Source organism: Castanea sativa, chromosome 3, assembly GCF_040712315.1.
Source record: "Castanea sativa cultivar Marrone di Chiusa Pesio chromosome 3, ASM4071231v1".
Taxonomy (NCBI): Eukaryota; Viridiplantae; Streptophyta; class Magnoliopsida; order Fagales; family Fagaceae; genus Castanea; species Castanea sativa.
This window is the reverse complement of record NC_134015.1, coordinates 47706919-47726122: the sequence shown is the minus strand read 5'-3', so window position 1 is coordinate 47726122 and position 19204 is coordinate 47706919. Positions and strand designations below refer to the sequence as shown.

The 19204-nt window shown below is 33.3% G+C and overlaps 2 protein-coding genes across 3 annotated transcripts; one reads left to right on the top strand and one right to left on the bottom strand.

The window, feature by feature from the left end:
• Positions 1–3530: 3530 nt before the first annotated feature.
• On the bottom strand, positions 3531–6667 carry LOC142628265 (galactinol synthase 1-like). Of its 2 annotated transcripts, XR_012843008.1 has the most exons (5): positions 6077–6559; positions 5017–5337; positions 4457–4586; positions 4236–4370; positions 3531–4088 (listed from the first exon to the last, which is right to left on the bottom strand). XR_012843008.1 is itself a non-coding variant. In XM_075802341.1 (4 exons), the coding sequence occupies exons 1-4, from the start codon at positions 6413–6415 to the stop codon at positions 3870–3872; spliced, it is 1014 nt and encodes a 337-aa protein (XP_075658456.1). In that variant the 5' UTR covers positions 6416–6667; the 3' UTR covers positions 3531–3869. The 2 variants fall into 2 exon arrangements, 1 of the variants encoding a protein (XP_075658456.1); XM_075802341.1 differs by lacking the exon at positions 4457–4586 and having other exon boundaries at positions 6077–6667.
• A 10744-nt stretch (positions 6668–17411) lies between these two features.
• Positions 17412–18602, top strand: LOC142629070 (uncharacterized). Its single transcript, XM_075803060.1, has one exon. It carries the CDS (start codon positions 17412–17414, stop codon positions 18600–18602), a length of 1191 nt encoding a protein of 396 aa, XP_075659175.1.
• Positions 18603–19204: the final 602 nt, after the last annotated feature.

Genomic DNA, 19204 nt, shown 5'->3' with positions numbered 1-19204 from the left:
CTTTTGGGGTGGCTGTAAGGTTGTTATAATACTGTTTAGAGGTCACTTTCTTATTAATGTGGTTGTAGCAGCTTCTTCTTAGATATTTTTGAGTCTTTATCCCTCTTGTACATTCATGGTGCTCGTTGCTATCATTAGAACTTTCTGAAAGGTCATCCTTGATCATTAGGATCTATACTAGATTTGCATTTAGTTTTATCCGAGGAGATAGTACTCCTCAGACTCGGACCACCCATACTTCTCGGCCAAAACCACATGCTCTTGGTTAAATCCCAAAATCCATGACCCCAAAATAGTATAGATAAATCGCGCATGTGATGAAACTTTTTTTTTAAGTGGTATTTTGTAGAAAAAAAAAACTGTTTTTATTTTATTTTATATATATAATTTTTATTTTGAAAATTTAATTTATAAGTGAATAAATAAATTTAAAAATTAATAGGAGAGTTGTTCTATTTTTTAGGTAATGTTTTAGTGAGAGTTAGAATTGCATTTTTACTGAATTGTCCTTTAATTTTGTCTCTACTTAAACATAGAGTATAAAAATTATATATATATAAAATAAAAACACAGTTTTTTCTTTTGGCTAAAAAAAATCTTCATCACACGCGTAAAACGCGTGTAATAAAACTAGTGTTATTTTATTGTGTTAAAAATTAAAATAAAACTACTGATGTTGAGCGTTTGGTAAAGTTAAAAAGTAAAATAAATAAATTAGTAGTAGAGTCAAATAGTAAATGGCTTCCCTAATGTGGATGCTTATGGATGTGAACTATATTATGGCTTGCTTTGCCCGTCCATGAAGTTTCTGAAAATTCAATAGAGCATGGCATTATGACCTTGAGTGGGTCCAACTTCTGATTTTTTTGGTTTGGAATTGAGGTGGTTAATTTGAAAAGTATATTAAACAATTGGTGGAGTGATTGTTCAGAACCATATTGTCGACACGGCTATAGTTTAATTGTTTGTCATTGTCATATAACAGATGATTTTTTTTTCAATAAAAAAAATAAGATTGTTGTGGAATCTTCTAGTCTTCTCTTCTAAAGTAAATTTTTTTTTTTTTTTTTTTTTTTTTTTTTTTTTTTTTTTTTTTTTTTTTACAGATTTGGCTTACTTCTTAAAAAAAAAAAAAAATCTCATTTTGTTTTGATGTGAGATTTTTATGCGTGGATGACTAAATAAAATATGAAGATTAAAACTCATTACTAGTTATAATTATATATTTAAAATAAAAAGACATGTTTAGTTAAAAAGGTAATAAAGGTAAGCTAAGCTAATTTTTTGCCAACTCTACTCTACTCCCTTTTCATCTCTCTCAATCCAAACAAGCCATAAAAGTCGTAAATTGTTCAAACCGTGTGAATTTGGGATGTCTACTTGATTCAAACTAAAAATAATTAAATAAAAAAGGTTACATGATCTCTAGCTATAAGCTTAAGAGTCCTTCTAGTGCCACAAAAAATAGCATGGAAAAAGTTACAACTTGCTACATGGCGAGTTGTAGTTTTTTCTGTGCCATTTTTTGTGGCACAAGATTTATCCTACAAAAAAAGTCATGTGGTACCTGGGTCCACGTGAAAAAGTGCTACCCAACTCTCAGAAAGCCACATTGAACCCGGCTTTTTCCGTGACATTTTTTATGGTACAAGATTTATCCTAAGCTTAAAGGTCATAAATTGCTCGAGCCTCAAGTTTTGTACTGGCTATAGGCCTAAAGCTCAAGAATTGCCCAAACTTCACACCTTTTTTCTAATATTGCTTATAAAGTGGGGGTCAAACATCGAATTTCCTTTTCTTTTCTTTTTCTTTTTCTTTGCCCCGCTAATTATTGCCTTTCACAAAATATTGGGGATTTGTTTTATTACCCATGACCTACGCTCAAGTGGCTTAATGTCTCAATAAGCTATGGGTTTGCTTTGACTAATATAGTAATCATGATGTGAGTATCTGGAATGGGCTGGCTCGTTTGGGAATCTATCACCTAGCAAAAATCCAATACAAGGGTGATTGGCTGATGGTGATGGTATTTGACATAATCGTCCAAACCCATCATAAAGCTGCCACGTGTATGGTAACACAGTTCTCACTTCTCAACCATACATGGAGTATTTGTAATTTGTAAGCCAAAAAGGTATTTGTCCTTTCTTTCTCTGAGTGGGGAACAAAGAAGTGGCAGGAAGTCGCCAATGCATATTTTTCTTCTCTATTGAGTTGCCCTTTGTTACACTAATAGTGACTTTGGCATCGCGTCACAGATATTGACACCCGATTTTCCTCTTTGAACAATAGAAGAATCTTCAATTCCGTGAATTCTAACTCATACGAAATTCAAGCATATCTTTTTTTCTTTTTTTGACAAAAATTCAAGCTTATCTTAAGATACTTAATTAACTCCTGAATGTGTCTTTTTCCACGGGGTTAAGGAATTCTTCTATCTATATCAACCTTTTCCTTTAAGATTTAGATAGCTTAATAGTTTTTTGTCTAATTTTGTCAAGTTTTTATGATGCACAAAATTGTCAGTAAGTCAATTGTCTACACACATAGTGACTAGGCCGGACACCTAAAAAATGAAAGGTGAAGAATCTAATTAAAGAGAGCACCAGTGGGGAGTCGGCCAAAAACCGTTCAAAGGTTAAGCAAGTGATTAAATGATCTCTAATAACTCAAAGTATGAGAGTTAGGAAATTTTACATACCTTGGAGAAGAGGGGCACAATGCTTATATAGTGATATAGAACTAATTAAGATCCTGTGAATATAAACTCTTTTCTTATGGGGAGAGTATGAAGTTAATGATCTGAGATCCTTGTGCTTAACTTTCCATGTTTAGAAGATACGAATATGTAGAAGGATCTTTGGGCTTGATGTGCAAGTTCTTTTCATGTGAAGATACTTGAGTGGAGGACATGAAAATGGCGAGGAGCTAAGTATGAAGGATTGTTAGTTAAGGGAGATTTGTTAGACACATGAAGTACTAGACGGGTAAAGGTTTGACCGTTGCCATTGGCATCACCAGACACGTGGGAGGCCTGATACTTCCTTGAGTGATTGGCGATGCTATTGAGTCTGATGATATTTTAGTCCTTGACAACTATAGGGTGTGAGACAAATTTTGAGATGGTGAAAATATTCCCTATCAGGTTTAAAACTAATTAAGTTACTAATGAAAATGGACTTTTTTCACCCATTTCAAGTGTATATAGCTAAACCTCTATCTTCAATAATCTTAGAATCACTTGTTTATCAAATGATCAACTCATACATGTGCAAATTTTTCTTAATAATGATTGATCACATTTGACTCTCGTTTACTCTCCCCCTCAATTCAAAAAAGTTCTTAAGCGGAATGAATTTAATAATTATTTTAATACATTTAACTTTTGGAATGAGAATAAAGCACAGATAAGATGCGATATTAGATTTGCCGACAATTGTACTTATGTAATAACCGGATGATATCCAAAGCAAGTGTGACCATGTCATTACAAACACTATGTTCTAGAATTAAAGAAAAGAATAATAAAGTTGGAAAGGGAGAGAGAGAGATGCTTGCATATACATCACATTCAGAATATACATGTAATACATGAAAGACTCTTAATAAAAGTTCTTGATATACAATCAAGACAAAAGTTATACATTCTTTCAAGTTTCAACTAGAAGTAGAGATACTTCTTATGATATTAATAAGGTCACATATATTAAGTAGCTTCATATATGTATTTTATGTGAACTCTCACAACAAAGAAAGGCCAAGTAGCCTAGAAAAAGTATAAAATAGGGAAGACCAAAAAAAAAAAAAAGTGAAAGAAAAGATGGGATTACACTAACTTCCAACAGTTCTCTCTTTTTATTAGTTAACACTCAAGCAGCAGTGGGAGCAGGAATATAGGAAATGGTGGGCTCAGGCATGGAAGCCATAATGGATGACTTTGAGAATGTCTCTTCCTCTGAAACTGGGTTTTCACCCTTGAAATCAAGGGATTCATCGTTAAAAATATCCCACCATTTTTTCACCAACATCTTGATGTCCTCCCTGTCCATGTTAGCTTCCTTGCCAGTGTACCTCCATGGTTTTGATCCCTATTTTACGTGAAACATAATGGAGAAGGTTAACAAAAAATATCAAATATCATTTATCTTATACATGCACATGTTTTATTTTATTTTAAATTCTATCTTATGTGTGATATTAGATTTCACAAATTATGAATGAAAAAGAGTACTTACAGCAGCACAGTAGTGAGCCACCTTGACTTTATTAACGTCTATGTTCTCAGGATGGCGCCATAACATAGCAAGAACAAGGTTGAATACCAGAGGGAGGGGCTTGTACACTTTCTCAAAGAACATATTCAGGAAATCCTGTCATGTGTGTACACAACAAGACTTTTAATAATATTTCTTTACCCAATATTTGGAGCAGTAAATAATATACATAAGTACCGTACCATATCTTGCTAGCTTTTCACTTTTCCTTGATTCTTTTTCCAAATTGATAGTGATAGTAATGATAATTGTGATATTAATATCAAATAGTGCAATTGAAGTCACTGCTACTGTTATGAAAATAAAATGCATCTGCAAGCAAAAAAAAAAAAAATCATAATAAAATGCACCACATGATTCACACCCCTATAGTTGCCATCATATTCTTCCTAGAGCATGAAAGCTACAAGATGATCCATGGTGAGAAACTATTTTTATAACAATTTTTTTTAAAGACTATTAACCTAATTTATTGTGATTGTTGAATAACAAAAAATATGTTTGTGATAAGCTTATGTAAAACTGATATTGCTTAAATCACAACTAACTACTTTAATGAAACTTCAAAAGATACACTTAATACTTTAACAAGCTATGAAAAAATCGATTGTTAAATGAGTAATATGAAAGATATCATAAATTTTACCATATATATAATAAGTTTAGAAAATCCATATACAACATGAAAACCAACAAATTGGAAAACCAATTAATGATTATTACTATAAAAATAAGAACTTACTTGCTCTGCGAAGGGTGTAACCGGAGTGGCATAGAGGACCTCAAGAAGCTTGTCAAAAGTCGAACGGCTAGGGTTAAAAACGAACATGCCAGCATTAAAGTACAAGGGAGGTGGAGAACCCATGTCAATAGGCCATGGCACCCTATCAGGGCACTGTTGGCAGTACCCAACTTTGAATTGCAGTGAATGGCTCCATGTCTTCTCGCAAAAACAGTCCATGGTGGCATAGAAGTAGCCGTCTGGTGTGTCAAACAGGTGGTCTATGTTTTCAAACACTTGAATATCAGCATCCAAATATATCATCTTCTTGTACTCCTCAAACTGCAAATTATACCATACACAACTTTCGGTTATGATCAAATAGATATGTGTACGTAGTCATATGAATGTGCAAACATGTATTGTATATGCATATGCAGTACATGAAATAGGGATTAGTGTTTTGAACTTCACATTTAAAAAAAAAAAAAAAAAAAAACTCAAAAACAAACAAGTCAGGCTCAGTGCCTTATGATAAGCCTAGCTACACTCGAATATAATTTTTGTCATTGATATATCTAAAAAAAATAAAAAAATAAAAAAATAAAAAAATAAAAAAATAAAAAAACAAAAAATAAAAAACAGGATTGAATAAATGAGGTAGGCTTCATATATAACGTATAGTCTAGATTTTATTCATTTATTTATTTTCAAGAGTAAGAGTAAGATTTCTTCAATTTATTTAGGATAAAAAAATTTATAGGAGCAATCAAAATCCATCATAACACATGTATTTCGTAGTATCATCCTGACCATTCAAGAGTTTTGAATTCTTATCCTCTATTTGGAATGAGATCTCTATTACACACACACAGGTTGCTAGTATATAAATAGGTCTTTGTTATATATACAAATACAAACAAATTAAAAAAGTCATAAAGCAATATTGTCTCTCAAAAAATTTCATACTACTATATAGCTAGCAACCAATGGATGCATGACCATCATTCATTAGCACTATTCATGTTAACACTATTCATGTTAAAAGCATTTATGTAACCAGTTTTAACATATAACTTACATTCCAAATACGAAGTTTGGAGTAGTTGATGACATAGTAAGCCATAGCAAATTGAACTTCATTCTCAGGTGGGTAAATAGGCTCGATCTCGCGGAGGATGCAACCTTGAGACCTCAAGATCTCACGATGCTCCTCAGGCACGTCAGGTAACATTGCAACAACTAAAGGGTATGCACTTTTGACTTTGCGCAAACCCTTAGCCAAACCAACAACCCCCTTGACATAGTCTCCATTACCAGCCAAAAATGTTATGAAGGCCCCCTTAGAGTAGCCGTTGTTAAACGTAGTAGAGACCTTGTTTGTGCCTTTGAACACATCTACAGGCACTTCAGGGGCCATTATGTGTGTTTTGTTGAGATTATTGGATGTAGGTTTGATTAGAAGTTTATAGAGAGAGGCTAGAAAGATTAGTGTTGAGGAGCTTTAGGAGAGTAAATTAGCAACCCTTTAGATGCCACCCTACTAACCTTTGTTCCTGAGTTCTGCGTAGTCTTGGTCTCTTAAATAGGCATCAAATGAGGAGTAAATGCATGACAAATGAACATCAAATGAAACTCAAATGCAATTTCTATTGTCCTTTTTTTTTCTTTTTCTTTTTAATAACTTTTTTTTTTAGGTCTACAGTGATATAATAAAATAAAAAATGAATGAACATAGTTTGTTGTTCAAACCACCATCCATCTAGTGCCTTATCAACAAGATAAACGACTGCGATTTGAAGTGAGGTCATAGTGGATTGAGGTTGATTGTCTTATAGCACATTTTTAACTTTTTTGCCAAATTCATAATTACACCTTTTATATTTGGAGAATTGTCATTTCCATTTTCATTTAAAAAAAAAAATTATGTTAGCCTTAAATTTTAAGACTTCTATCAAGTTGGTCTTTCCATTCGTTGTCATCTATAAAACTACAAGTCTAAAAAATGACATCGTATCACATATATGAAGAGTCGTGGTTTTATAGATGGAAATGGATAGATATAGAATAACCAATTTGATAAAAAAAATATTAAAATTTAAAGACTAAAATAATAATAATAATAATAATAATAATAATAATAATAATAATAATAAAAGTAAAATTTAAGAACAAAAATAAAAGTTCATCCAATCTTAAGTGGTACGTAATTATAGATTTGAGAATAAATTCAAAGAAGACTTGGTATAACACCTTCCTTTTACACCCTCAAATACCACATCATCATTCTTCAAAGATCAATATTTGCTCGCCCATATACAAAAAAATCTCTTACCGTTAATATTTACCTTTAAAAAAAAACAAAAGAAAATTTTGAAAATCAATATTTATTCAAAAGGAGAGAGTAGGAGAAATATTGATTGCCACTTAATTTTGAAGAGAGGGTCCAAGTGGTAGTCGCATGTGAAAAGATTCCTTAGCAAAACAATGTGTCACCTGCCTCGGACCCTCTCTTCAAAATCAAGTCAGATCACTGAACTTTATAGTCTCTACTCATATTTCCTCTCTCTTTCTCTCTTTCTCAATTGGGTTGTCCTCGGTTGTTTGTTTGTATTAAAAATACAAAATTTAAAAGGAATATTGTATGTAAATGAGAATTCTTGTAAAGAGTGATGATGTGGCCAAGGGTGTAAATGGAGGTTGTACATTATATTTTTATTGAGTTTATTCTATAGAGGTTCTATTCTAACCTTTATTTTTTCCTTCAAAATTTCATTACAACATAGGAAATGAAAAGGCATCATGTATGTAGAACTCAATTTATTCGGAAGGAAACATCGGAAGGAAGGTAGCATCTACAGTGAAAATAGTAGGCTGTACGGAGATGCTGCCGAAATCCAGGGAGAATTAATGAATTATGCCAAAAGTTGAAAATGGTTTTCAAAGTAGTAGACTTTTGTTTATTGGCCATACATATATGATCATCAGATATGTATGAAATTGTCATTGTCAGCACATTCCACGTACGTAATTATGAAAAACTAGTTAATATCAATCAAATTGAAACAATTTAGGACCAGTCTTATTACTTGAAATTCTCTCTATCACCATATTTGAAAAAGAAGAACCAAAAATGATGTGTGGAGAAACATTTATAGGAGTTTGCATGGCTGAGAGGTGTTCGCCAAGTCGGTATCACATTAGTTTTGAATATTTTGTTTGTATTCTTTTACTTAATTATGTAGTTAAGTTAATAATAGTAGTATTACTTTTATCGATATTATCTAACTTCAATCCTTGTGCTAGAAAGTCTAAACATCTTATCCCTTACACAATGTGAACCTATCAAAGAATCAAAACTTTATTTCCAAAAGAGGGCGGGGAAGATTATCATTTGACCATATATATATATATATATATATATATATATATATATATATATATATATATGTATGTATATATATATATTAATATTAATATTAATATTAATTAAAATAATGATTTCATTGTTTGTGAATTGTGATGAATAATGAAAAATAATTTTAGATTTAACTAGGAAAATAAAGCTTCTTCTAAGATTATGATATGAACCCCTTACGTATATGGTTAGAAGTATGTGTCCATCTAGAACCTATTTTATCCTCCAATGAAGTGAATTTCCAAGAAAGCAGGTATATATACCTAAAAAGTGGCATGAATCTTCTTCAATGGTGTTGTTACCTACTCCTAGGCAAAGTAAAATTAATCAAAGATCGAAAGAAACTTCAAGTTCAAACCATAACTAGAAGAATTTCTGTAGTTCAGTCTTTTCTTTTAGTTGTTTAGCTTTATTAATTTTAATTTTTCTCTTTATCTTTTGGGCTTTTACTTTGTACACTCCACGATATCCCTTTGGTGGATTTTTTTGGGCTCCACTGTATCTATTCATCTATATGGTAGACTTGATTCTCTCTTTCTCTCTCTAACTTTTGTAAAGGTTATAAACTATAAAGAACGTAAAGGTTATTATAAACAAACACCTTAAAAATCACAACACACAACAGTTGAGATATTACCTTAAAAAATATAATCCGTGATCTACGCAAGTTGCTTATTAGAATAATGAAAACCTTGTTTTATTAATACTGTATCTACTAAATAATCATGGTGTCCCAATTTCAATAGCTCTCTTGCTTTCCTTGTTAAAGTTAATCCACTGAAGGCAATTACTATATGAGAGAAAAACCTACATTGGTTGTGTAGCATATTATTGTTGAAAAATACTAATATTAATTGCTTCAAGCATAAACAACAATCTTATGATGTTATAACTTATAGTATTTTAAAGCTAGCACTTGATGAGGATGGGAATAGGGACACGTTGTATCTGTATTAGAGGATATTTCAGGATTAGTTTAGCAATGCTTTCTGTTATTTTTGATAAACGCAATGCTTTCTGTTATATACTAATATTTTAATTGAGGAAAATTCTTGAAGAAGTGAGCATCTATAGTGATTCCTTGGCATAGATATAATTTGATATATATTTATATATATATATATATATTTATGTTGTAATTGGTGGCATTACAATGATTCATACTTATGACCAATTAACTTTGGTAAAAAGAAACGTGCATCACAGTGCAGTTTAAAACATATTTACAAGAATCATTTTTATAAAAGAAAATAATAACTAGTAAGGCTGATATGATGTGTTGTGTAGCCGGTACAAGACAAGTTAGACTCGATATAGCAAACTTTTAATATTAAAAAAAGTACTGATAAAGCAATTACTCGATTATAACGTGTGCACTTCTTATTAATTTTTTTAATAACTAAATAAAGTTTCCTTCCTTCTCATCAAAAAATAAAAATAAAAATAAAAACAAAAATAAAATAAAGTTTCCTTCCTTAATGATTAGCCATATGAAATATGAACAGTAATATTAGGGTTTTTGTAAATGTTATACTATATTAATCTTATAAATTTTTAATACAAGATAAAAGTAATTAAAAATTTTATATAATATGTGATATAACACCAATCATAATCATTATCAATAATTTTGTTATAAAATTAGTACTATTTTAAGTATTTTTCAAAATATTGAAACTTAAGTAATATAAGGAATATACATATATTTTTTTCACAATTTGTTAAAATAACAAGTTATGACCGGTGCTTTGTCACTTGCACATAAATCTATGCTAACACTATTTTTATCATATACTAATTATAATATATATATATATATATATATATATATATATATATATATTTTGTTGAGAAAACTATAATGTTCCCAAGGGGGGAGGGGGAGCTCAGCCCCTATTAGCCCAATTTTTTTTTTACTTATTATATTTTTCATTTTTGTAGTTTGGACGTCTCTCTTCCAAAACCTTAAGTCCCCCTCCTCTCCAACCAGCCTAGCCCAGTTAGCAGTTATCCAACCCAAAAACATAACAAAAACAATAAAATCATTCACGGTGATGATTGTATTTTAGCAAAAAAAACTATTCTACCACCAAAGAACCAAAAAATCATGCGTTACTGGAGAAGTTAAAGCTAATTTTTTGCAACTACAGTGAATTGGTATAAATACCAGTTGACTGTAGCAAGTTGTTAAAAATTAATAGGCCAAAAACGTATTGACCCCTTGTGATGGATTAATTAATTAATTAGCTAAGTTTAATTAATTAACCAATTTAATATGCAAATGCGTGGTTAGCACAAACAAATCACCAAATAACTAAAGTACAGCAGAAAATAAATTGACACGGTAATTTGTTTACGAATGGAGAAAACTTCCAAGGCAAAAACCCCACTGGGTAATTTTAAGGTCATCACTCCCTAGAATCCACTATTATCACAACAAGTGGTTACAAGTAAAAGAATCTCAGTAGTTTCTACCAACCTACAGTTGAACCCTTACTCCAATACCCAATTGGACTTGTTCTGTAGTGGCAATCTCTCATTTTCAATGCACAGCTCCCAGTACGTAAGTAACCAATCTGATGCGCGAATTTCAGTACGTGACTTACTCCTTTGTACGAATCCAAGTACGTGCCTAACTCTATAGTAACCCTTTGATTGTTGTAGTTGATTTGCAGCAGCTTCACATAAAAACACTAATAAAATCTTCAGTGTTGGTGTAAGAGACTTTGCTTAGTTACAGGACCTAAAGGCGTATAAGAAACACAGCAAGAACTCTTTCTTCTGTAGGAGGAGGCTAGGGTTTCAAAAAGAAAACCTTATGAAGCTCTCTAGGGTTAAATTTTTCTTTTTCCACCTCCTTTAAATAGGAGCTTAATGGGCTCTCCTATTCCAAATAGATTTACACAAACCTTGGGCTTTCCTAGTCCAATAAAAATTATACAAACCCATAAACAAATAGTCTTTTAGAATAAAAACGTTACTGGCTATAGATTGAATCCCGTAAGCTCGATAGATCGAGACATCTGTTGAGCTTTAATGAATCTCAACAAATCGAGCTTTTGTCAAAGAGGTGTCGAGACTCGCAGATTTGTACTTTTCTTGAGTAATCTTCATGTCTTCAATTTAACCACTTGTAATGATCATCTTGAACCTACCTAAATATACCTAAATACAAGTAAATTGCGTTTTGTCAAAAGATATGCCAATTACATAAAAGTATGTCCCCAACAAAAATAAAATATAATATTTTATTAAGATTATCTCTCTTCCTTCAATTAAAAAACTCAAATTGTCTCTTTTCCTTTATTATTTTAATGAGTTTTTTGTATTATTTTAAATGAAGTGGTAAAAAAATAAAATATGTAATGTTGGGTGTATTGTAAAGTGAGATGGTAAAAAAAATAAAATAACTTTTTGAGGTGCTTCTGTAAATACTCTAACTTCAAAAAAATAAAAATCCTAACTAGCCTAGTATTAAAAAACAATATTATTTTGTGTTTTTTTGTCTTTGTTGGTTGATGATTGCATCTTAATGTATTAAGATCAATGATTTTATGTATTTATAATTTCTTAATACTCTATGGATGTCTATTTGGAGTAATTTTTTCTTTTTCTTATACTCTAGCTCTCTCTAACTAATCTTGAGTCCATCTCTTATACTATCTAAATAGTCGTGAAACTTTTGTGTAATTAACTTTTTTTTTGATAAATTGTGTAATTAACTTATTGAATTCTTTAAGAAGAAAATGTTACACAACATTATTTAAGTAATAAAAAATAAAAAAAATTCACTTTTTGCTAACTTAAATCTTCTATATATAAATAAACTAGTCGCTAACTCGTGTGATTCACAGAAAACCTATTGACCTTGAAAAAAAGAAAAAATCTAACAATGAGTAAATAGATATTTTGCTAGTTAGTATTTTAAAAAAAATGAAGAAATATTTAATTTCTTTACTTTTCCATAGTTTAGAAGTGTTGTCTAACATTGAGCAGTTCTTAAATTAATAAAGCAAAGCTCTCAATAGTTACACACACACACACACACACACAAACAAAACTAATATAAACTGCAAATATATAAACAAAGACCATGATATGAGGAAGACACACCAATTTTCAATTTTGAGTAGTAATATAACTTTCTCATAGTAATAACAATATCGACAATTCAAAACGTGGAACAATATCAAAATTATACACCTAATTCCATTATCTTTTATGTTGAATTCAAACAAATAATTAAGTGAAATTAATCCAAAAAAATAATTAATCAACCAAAATTCATAGCTTTTAATAAGAAAACAAAAAATCACATGAACCTAAATGAAAAACATTTAAGGTGAAGAGTTAAAATCAACTTACTGAGACGCAAATACCAAAAACCCCAAGATTTAAAACTTCAAAATTTATAGAATCTCCAAATTCTACTTTAGAATCAAACCAAATTCAACAAATTTATATATAACAAACCAAATAAAAATTTATCATTCCTTAGGCTGAAAGACATATGTTGCATATTTGATTTTTCTCCAAAAAAATAGAGATGCTTTATCTGTCATATACAATATAAAAAAATAATTAGTAGAAATTTCAATGTTTGTCTTTTTTTTTTTAGTCCTATCATAATTTTTGTTTTTATATAGATTATCAACGTTTGAGTTTAAGTTTAAGTTGGACTTGTTAGAGAGATAAAGTTTCACTCCTTGTTAAGTTTTTATTAAATAAACATAATTTTATTTAAAAAAAATTAATAATGATGAGTTTGAGTTTAGGTTGGACTTGTTAGAGAGATAGAGCTTCATTCCTAATTAAGTTTGAACTAAACAAAAATAATTTTATTTAAATAAAATGCATATGTTGCATCTTTGATTTTTCTCCAAAAAAATAGAGATGTTTTATCTGCCATGTAGAATAAAAAAAAATAATTAGTAAAAATTTCAACGTTAGTCTTTTTTTTTTTAGTCCTATCATAATTTTTATTTTTATATAGATTATCAACGTTTGAGTTTAAGTTTAAGTTGGACTTGTTAGAGAGATAGAGTTCCACTCCTTGTTAAGTTTTTATTAAATAAACATAATTTTATTTAAAAAAATGATAATGATGAGTTTGAGTTTAAGTTGGACTTGTTAGAGAGATAGAGTTTCACTCTTAATTAAGTTTAAACTAAAAAAAAATAACTTTATTTAAATAAAATGATAATTTTATTTAAATATTGTGCCGTAAAAAATTGTGAGAGTTTCAGAGGTTTTAGTTATATAGAGAGAGAGATATATATATATATATATATATATATATATATATATATATATAGAGAGAGAGAGAGAGAGAGAGAGAGAGAGAGATATTATATTATCAGTTTCCACAAGCTTTTGAAAGGATAAACATTAGGGGTGAATCAAATATAAATCTCAAAAAGAAGAGGATAAATTAAGATATTCGCTAAGGGTGATGATTAATTTCTCGTACTATACTAAATTATTGTTATTACTTATTCCTACCTCACTTTGTGGAATATTACTAATTTAAATGACCGACGCATGGTGGACTATACAACGACCGACGCATGGTGGACTATACAATGACCGACCAACTATGGTTTGTGGAATAGTGTTGATTGCACACAGCAAGCTAAGGTGTTTATTTACCGAAAGCACTAAGTGGGTGGCAATTTTCTCAAGTTGGCATTATTTATTTATTTATTTATTTTGGAGGAGAACGTGTTAGAGTAATGGCTCATATTCTGACATATCTGCAGCAAAACGTGGTTGCCTTTGGAATTATACCCTGTCGTCCATCCCAAAGATCAGCATCAATCTTTGATCTTATATATTCAATTTGTCCAACTCTTGTATTTCTCAAATGATTTTGTTCTTGTTCAATTGGCCAATAGAAATAATCAGAGTCGCCTCCAAGTTGGATACTCCAACAAAGACCAATGCTATCACCCTATGGGATGTGATGTGGTGCGTGGGTAAGCGTCTTGGACTGGCATCATATGATGCTTGTAGGTGTGCTGGCATGGGCGGAGCTGTTATTGGACTAGGGGGGGCAATGGCCCCCCTAATTTTTTTTATAAAAATATTATTATATTAATAGGTACTAAGTTTAACAATTTTGTTCAATAAAATTACACTTTGCCCCCCTTAATAATGCCATTAATTCTTTTGAGAGTAATCTTATAGCCAAAAACGTTTTTACAATGTTTATACAAACTATTAAGGTAGCAAATTCTTATTAGTTTGTACACTTGCATAACTTTTTATATATCAATAACCACTTATCACATTAGCAATTTGTAAAAATTTTGTAGTTTTAGCATTTTTCACCTTTTAAAGTACATAAAAAATTAATAGATTAAATCTAAAACAAAATATAAAAACTAAAAAAAATTAGCTCAACAATAAAAATTACCAATATAATAAAACTAAAAAAATTAAGTCCAATCAATATATTTTACCCAGAACAAACTACTTGGCCATTTAAAAAATTTTTAACAAAAATCCTTAGTAGTAAAAAAATAGACTCAAGGGTCGGAGCTACCGCACACAGCTAACAGCAAAGTCGCCCCCCCTAACTCCAAGTCCTGGCTCCGTCCCTGTGTGCTGGTTTGAGTCACACACTGTGCTGTGACATGGATCGATAGCCGTAATATACCCAAAGATGCCTTATGCCATATTGAATTCGAGTTTAACTGGGCAAGGTTGGTGACCACACGTGCGAGAACATTTTTTTAGTTTATAAAAAAAAAAGAAAAAAAAAAAACAAAGACCAATACTATCATTCTCCAATTCCAGGGTTATTGCTTATAATACGTACTCAGAATAATATATCATACTGCAGGTTGAAAAGAAGTGCACAAACCATCTTACAGCCTGAGCTTGGAGAGCGCCTCTGGCTTATGCATGAGCACCAAGGCCAGCACTGAGGCCTCAGCACCATATTTTAAAAAGAATCTTATTATAGATATCTGCAATTAGCTGCCGAGAATCCCAACCATAATAGGGGAACTACACTCTTCATTATAGGCCATTATGACCACAATATATAGATAGAAAAGAGATGTTAGGTCAACGAAAATTCACAATAATATCTCATTGTTCTAACACCTTACACGAGGCATTAAAAAAATTGCAAATTGTGGTAGGTACAAGTGTAAGGGTAATAGTCAAGTTACATGTTTATCATAGATGATAATTAAAACGAGAGAAACATAAACGCACCTATAAATTATGTAATTCAAGTTAAGGGATAGGTATTAAATTTTTTTTTTTCTTGATTTTCACTAAATTTACAATACATCTCTTTAACTTAAATAGATCTGTGTCACTCCAAACTCTTTCTATTTTTGGCAAGTTTTTATTTGTGTTGGAAGGGGGACTCTTTGAGCTAGGAAGAACGCAAAAATCATGATGTACTTTCGTCTGCTGTCTACATAAACACTAACAGAGTTTGTTGTGAGATTAGTTTATTCCCGAAAAATTCACTAGATAGTTGGGGACACTCTGATGATAAAGTCAATTAGAGATTTTTTGGAATGAAATTGTATATTTTTTTTTATACTCATGGAAGGCATTTCTCTCTCTTCCCAAGATCTGAGTCTTAAAACCTGAATCTTTTTGGTCAATTTGGATACTGCCTGAATTCACTAAGTGTTCATTTGGATACTGTTTATTTTGTTGAAAATTGAAAACCGAAAATACTGTAGCAAAATAATTTTTAAATATGTGAATAGTACTGTAAGACCAATTTTTAATAAAAGTTGTTGAAAAAAGAAGTTTGTGAGTCCCATGAATAGTGCACGGAACCCACTGGTGTGACACAAAGCCACTGAAACGCAGTTTTCCAAAACAAAAAAAAAAAATGCAGGCTTAGATACTGCGTCCAAATGCAGGCTTAATGCTTGTCATTCCAATTTGGCGACATCTAGGAATGACTGGGCAACTAAACATTTTGACCTGCTTTAGGAGGGGGATGGTCATCAGGGAGCATATAACATCGGATTAAACACAATGAGAGGTTATTAGGGCACAATAAATGTGAAGATAACAACTATTCTACATTGTTGATGCTTCTTTCTAGAGGAAGAGTTTGATGACAGGAGAGACAATCTCCCTTAATCTTGCCTTATTCAAACTATGGCAACCAACCATTGTTGGTGACTCTAGCTAGCCTAGCTGCTCTTCTTGCCATTGATATTGATGGGACTGACGAAGTCAAACACAGACGAGATCGACTCCACAGACAAGATCGACTCCATAGACGAACCTGACCGATTATCCGCATTACTGACGAGGATGATTAAGACCATTCAATGCTGCCAATAATGTCCCGGACGGTTACAAAACTAGCTGGACAAGCCGTTGGAAACGTATTGAATGCCATTACTCAGTTGAAGACGTTATCAAGAAAGACATTAACACCACAGTACCATCCACAACGACTAGAATCCAAAGGGATATATAAAGCCCTCACAATGCCAATACAAGGTACATACATAGTCACAAGATATACTGAGCTATTTTTGGTTTTTTTTTTTGTTATAAACCTTCTTCCACACTAACTTTGGCATCGGAGGCGTTGTGGCAGGCACCACACCGGTGACCATTTGAGTAAGCTCTTGCTTCCGTCGTGACGCAGGAGTGTGACCAGCCTTATCTGGATGAACTCATAACGACTGACGAACTTTTGCTTCATCAATTTGGCGCCGTTTGTGGGAATGACATTCTCGTACTACGGTTCAAAAACGCAGTTCCTACCAACTTCGATATCCAGATGGAATCCAACCAGGATTCAGCGGCCTTGGCTCAGCAAGTTCAAGCTCTTGCGGCCACCGTCGAAGAACTCACCAGAGAGAATCAGGAGATGAGACAAAGGCTTCAGTAGGAGGAAAACCGATCAAGAGCTGTCCAAGAGGATGAAGGGGATAGCCACGGGAGAAGTGACTGACGAAGGACTATTACTCCAGAGGAACAACATTTTGATCTCCTCCAGGAAATGAGAAAGGAGATGGACGAATTGAGAAATGCCATCAAGGAAAAGACGGATCGGAGCCTAGATAGAATGGTCAGGGCAACAGATTCTCCCTTTACCATGGCAGTCTTAGAACGACCAGTACCAGCAAAGTTTCAGTTGCCTCAACTTGAGCCTTTTGATGGGCTTAAGGATCCCCAAGATCACCTTAATACCTTCAAGATGACACTGGGCCTTCAACAGCCCCCTGATGAAATAATGTGTCGTTCCTTCCTTACTACGCTGAAGGGAGTTGGAAGAGAGTGGTTCACGAGACTGCCCACTTCATCCATTGACAGCTTCGAACAGTTAAGTAGCGCCTTTTTGCTCCATTTTGTCGGAGGGCAACGTCCTAAGAGACCAGCGGATCACCTACTCACTATTAAGCAAGGGGAAAGGGAGATCTTGCAGTCATACGTGAAACACTTCACTCGAGAGACCCTAGAAGTGGACGACGCAGACGACAAGGTACAACTGACGACATTTAAAGCGGGGCTTAGGTCCAGAGAATTCGTCGTCTCGCTGGCAAAGAATCCGCCTCGGACGATGGCAAAGATGCTCCTGAAGGCCCAAAAGTACATGAATGCCGAGGACGCACTGGCAGCCATAGTGGACGAGGAAAGGCCGAGAAAGGAGAGAAGGAAGGAAGACGAACGTAGGGGAAAAAAGAGGGAGCGTCCAGGTCGTCGAAGAAGTGACGTAGATAAACGAAAGGACGAAAAAGCTCCACGAACGGTAAAATTCACCCCTCTAATTAAGCCTGTTGACAAAATTTTGACACAGATTCAGGATCAACATTACCTTCAGTGGCCGAGACCTTTACATTTGTCCCCTAACGTGCGTGACAAGAGCAAATACTGCCGATTCCACAAGGGTCATGGCCATTACACGGAGGATTGCCGAGACCTGAAAGGACAGATAGAGGAGTTGATACAAAAAGGAAAACTGCAGAAGTATGTGAAGAAGGGAGAGTCCAGCAGGTTTAGAGACGGCAACAAGAGCCAACGCGAATCCTCGTCCAAGAATGAGATCCGTCCATCCCAACCACCACAGGATGTGATCGGGGAGATAAGTACGATCGCAGGAGGGCCATTCACGGGGGGATCATACAAGTCCCTCAAGAAAACATGCCAGAGACAAGTAAATAGCGTCCATATGGAACCCCCATTCAAGTAGAAACGGACAAACTAGGACATGTTTTTCAACGAAGAAGATGCTCGGGGAGTAAGGCAGCCACATAATGACCCCCTGGTTATAACGCTTACAATCGAAGGGTTCAACACCAAAAGGATCCTTGCAGACAACGGCAGCTCAGCAGACATCATGTACTTACCGGCCTTCCAACAGTTGAAACTAGATCCTGGGAGATTGTGCCCATTTGACTCCCCCTTTGTCAGCTTCAGCGAGGACAGGGTATACCCCAAAGGCATAGTGACGCTAAAAGTCACAGTAGGGACTTACCCGAAGCAACTGACCCGTTAGTTGGACTTCCTAGTGGTAGATTGCCCCTCTTTATATAATGTAATCATTGGGAGACTTACGCTTAACAGGTGGAAGGCGGCCACGTCCATCTACTGCCTAAAGGTGAAATTCCCAACTGAGGACGATGTCGGCGAGGTGAAAGGGGATCAGGTCTTGGCTAGGGAATGCTACCAGGCTGTACTGGCTGCGAAGGAAAACCACATGTGGACAATCGAGAAGGAAAAAGAAGACAAAGTAGAAGCTTTGGAAGCAGTGGAACTCGTCGAGGGAGAGACTGCCAAGATGACAAGGATAGG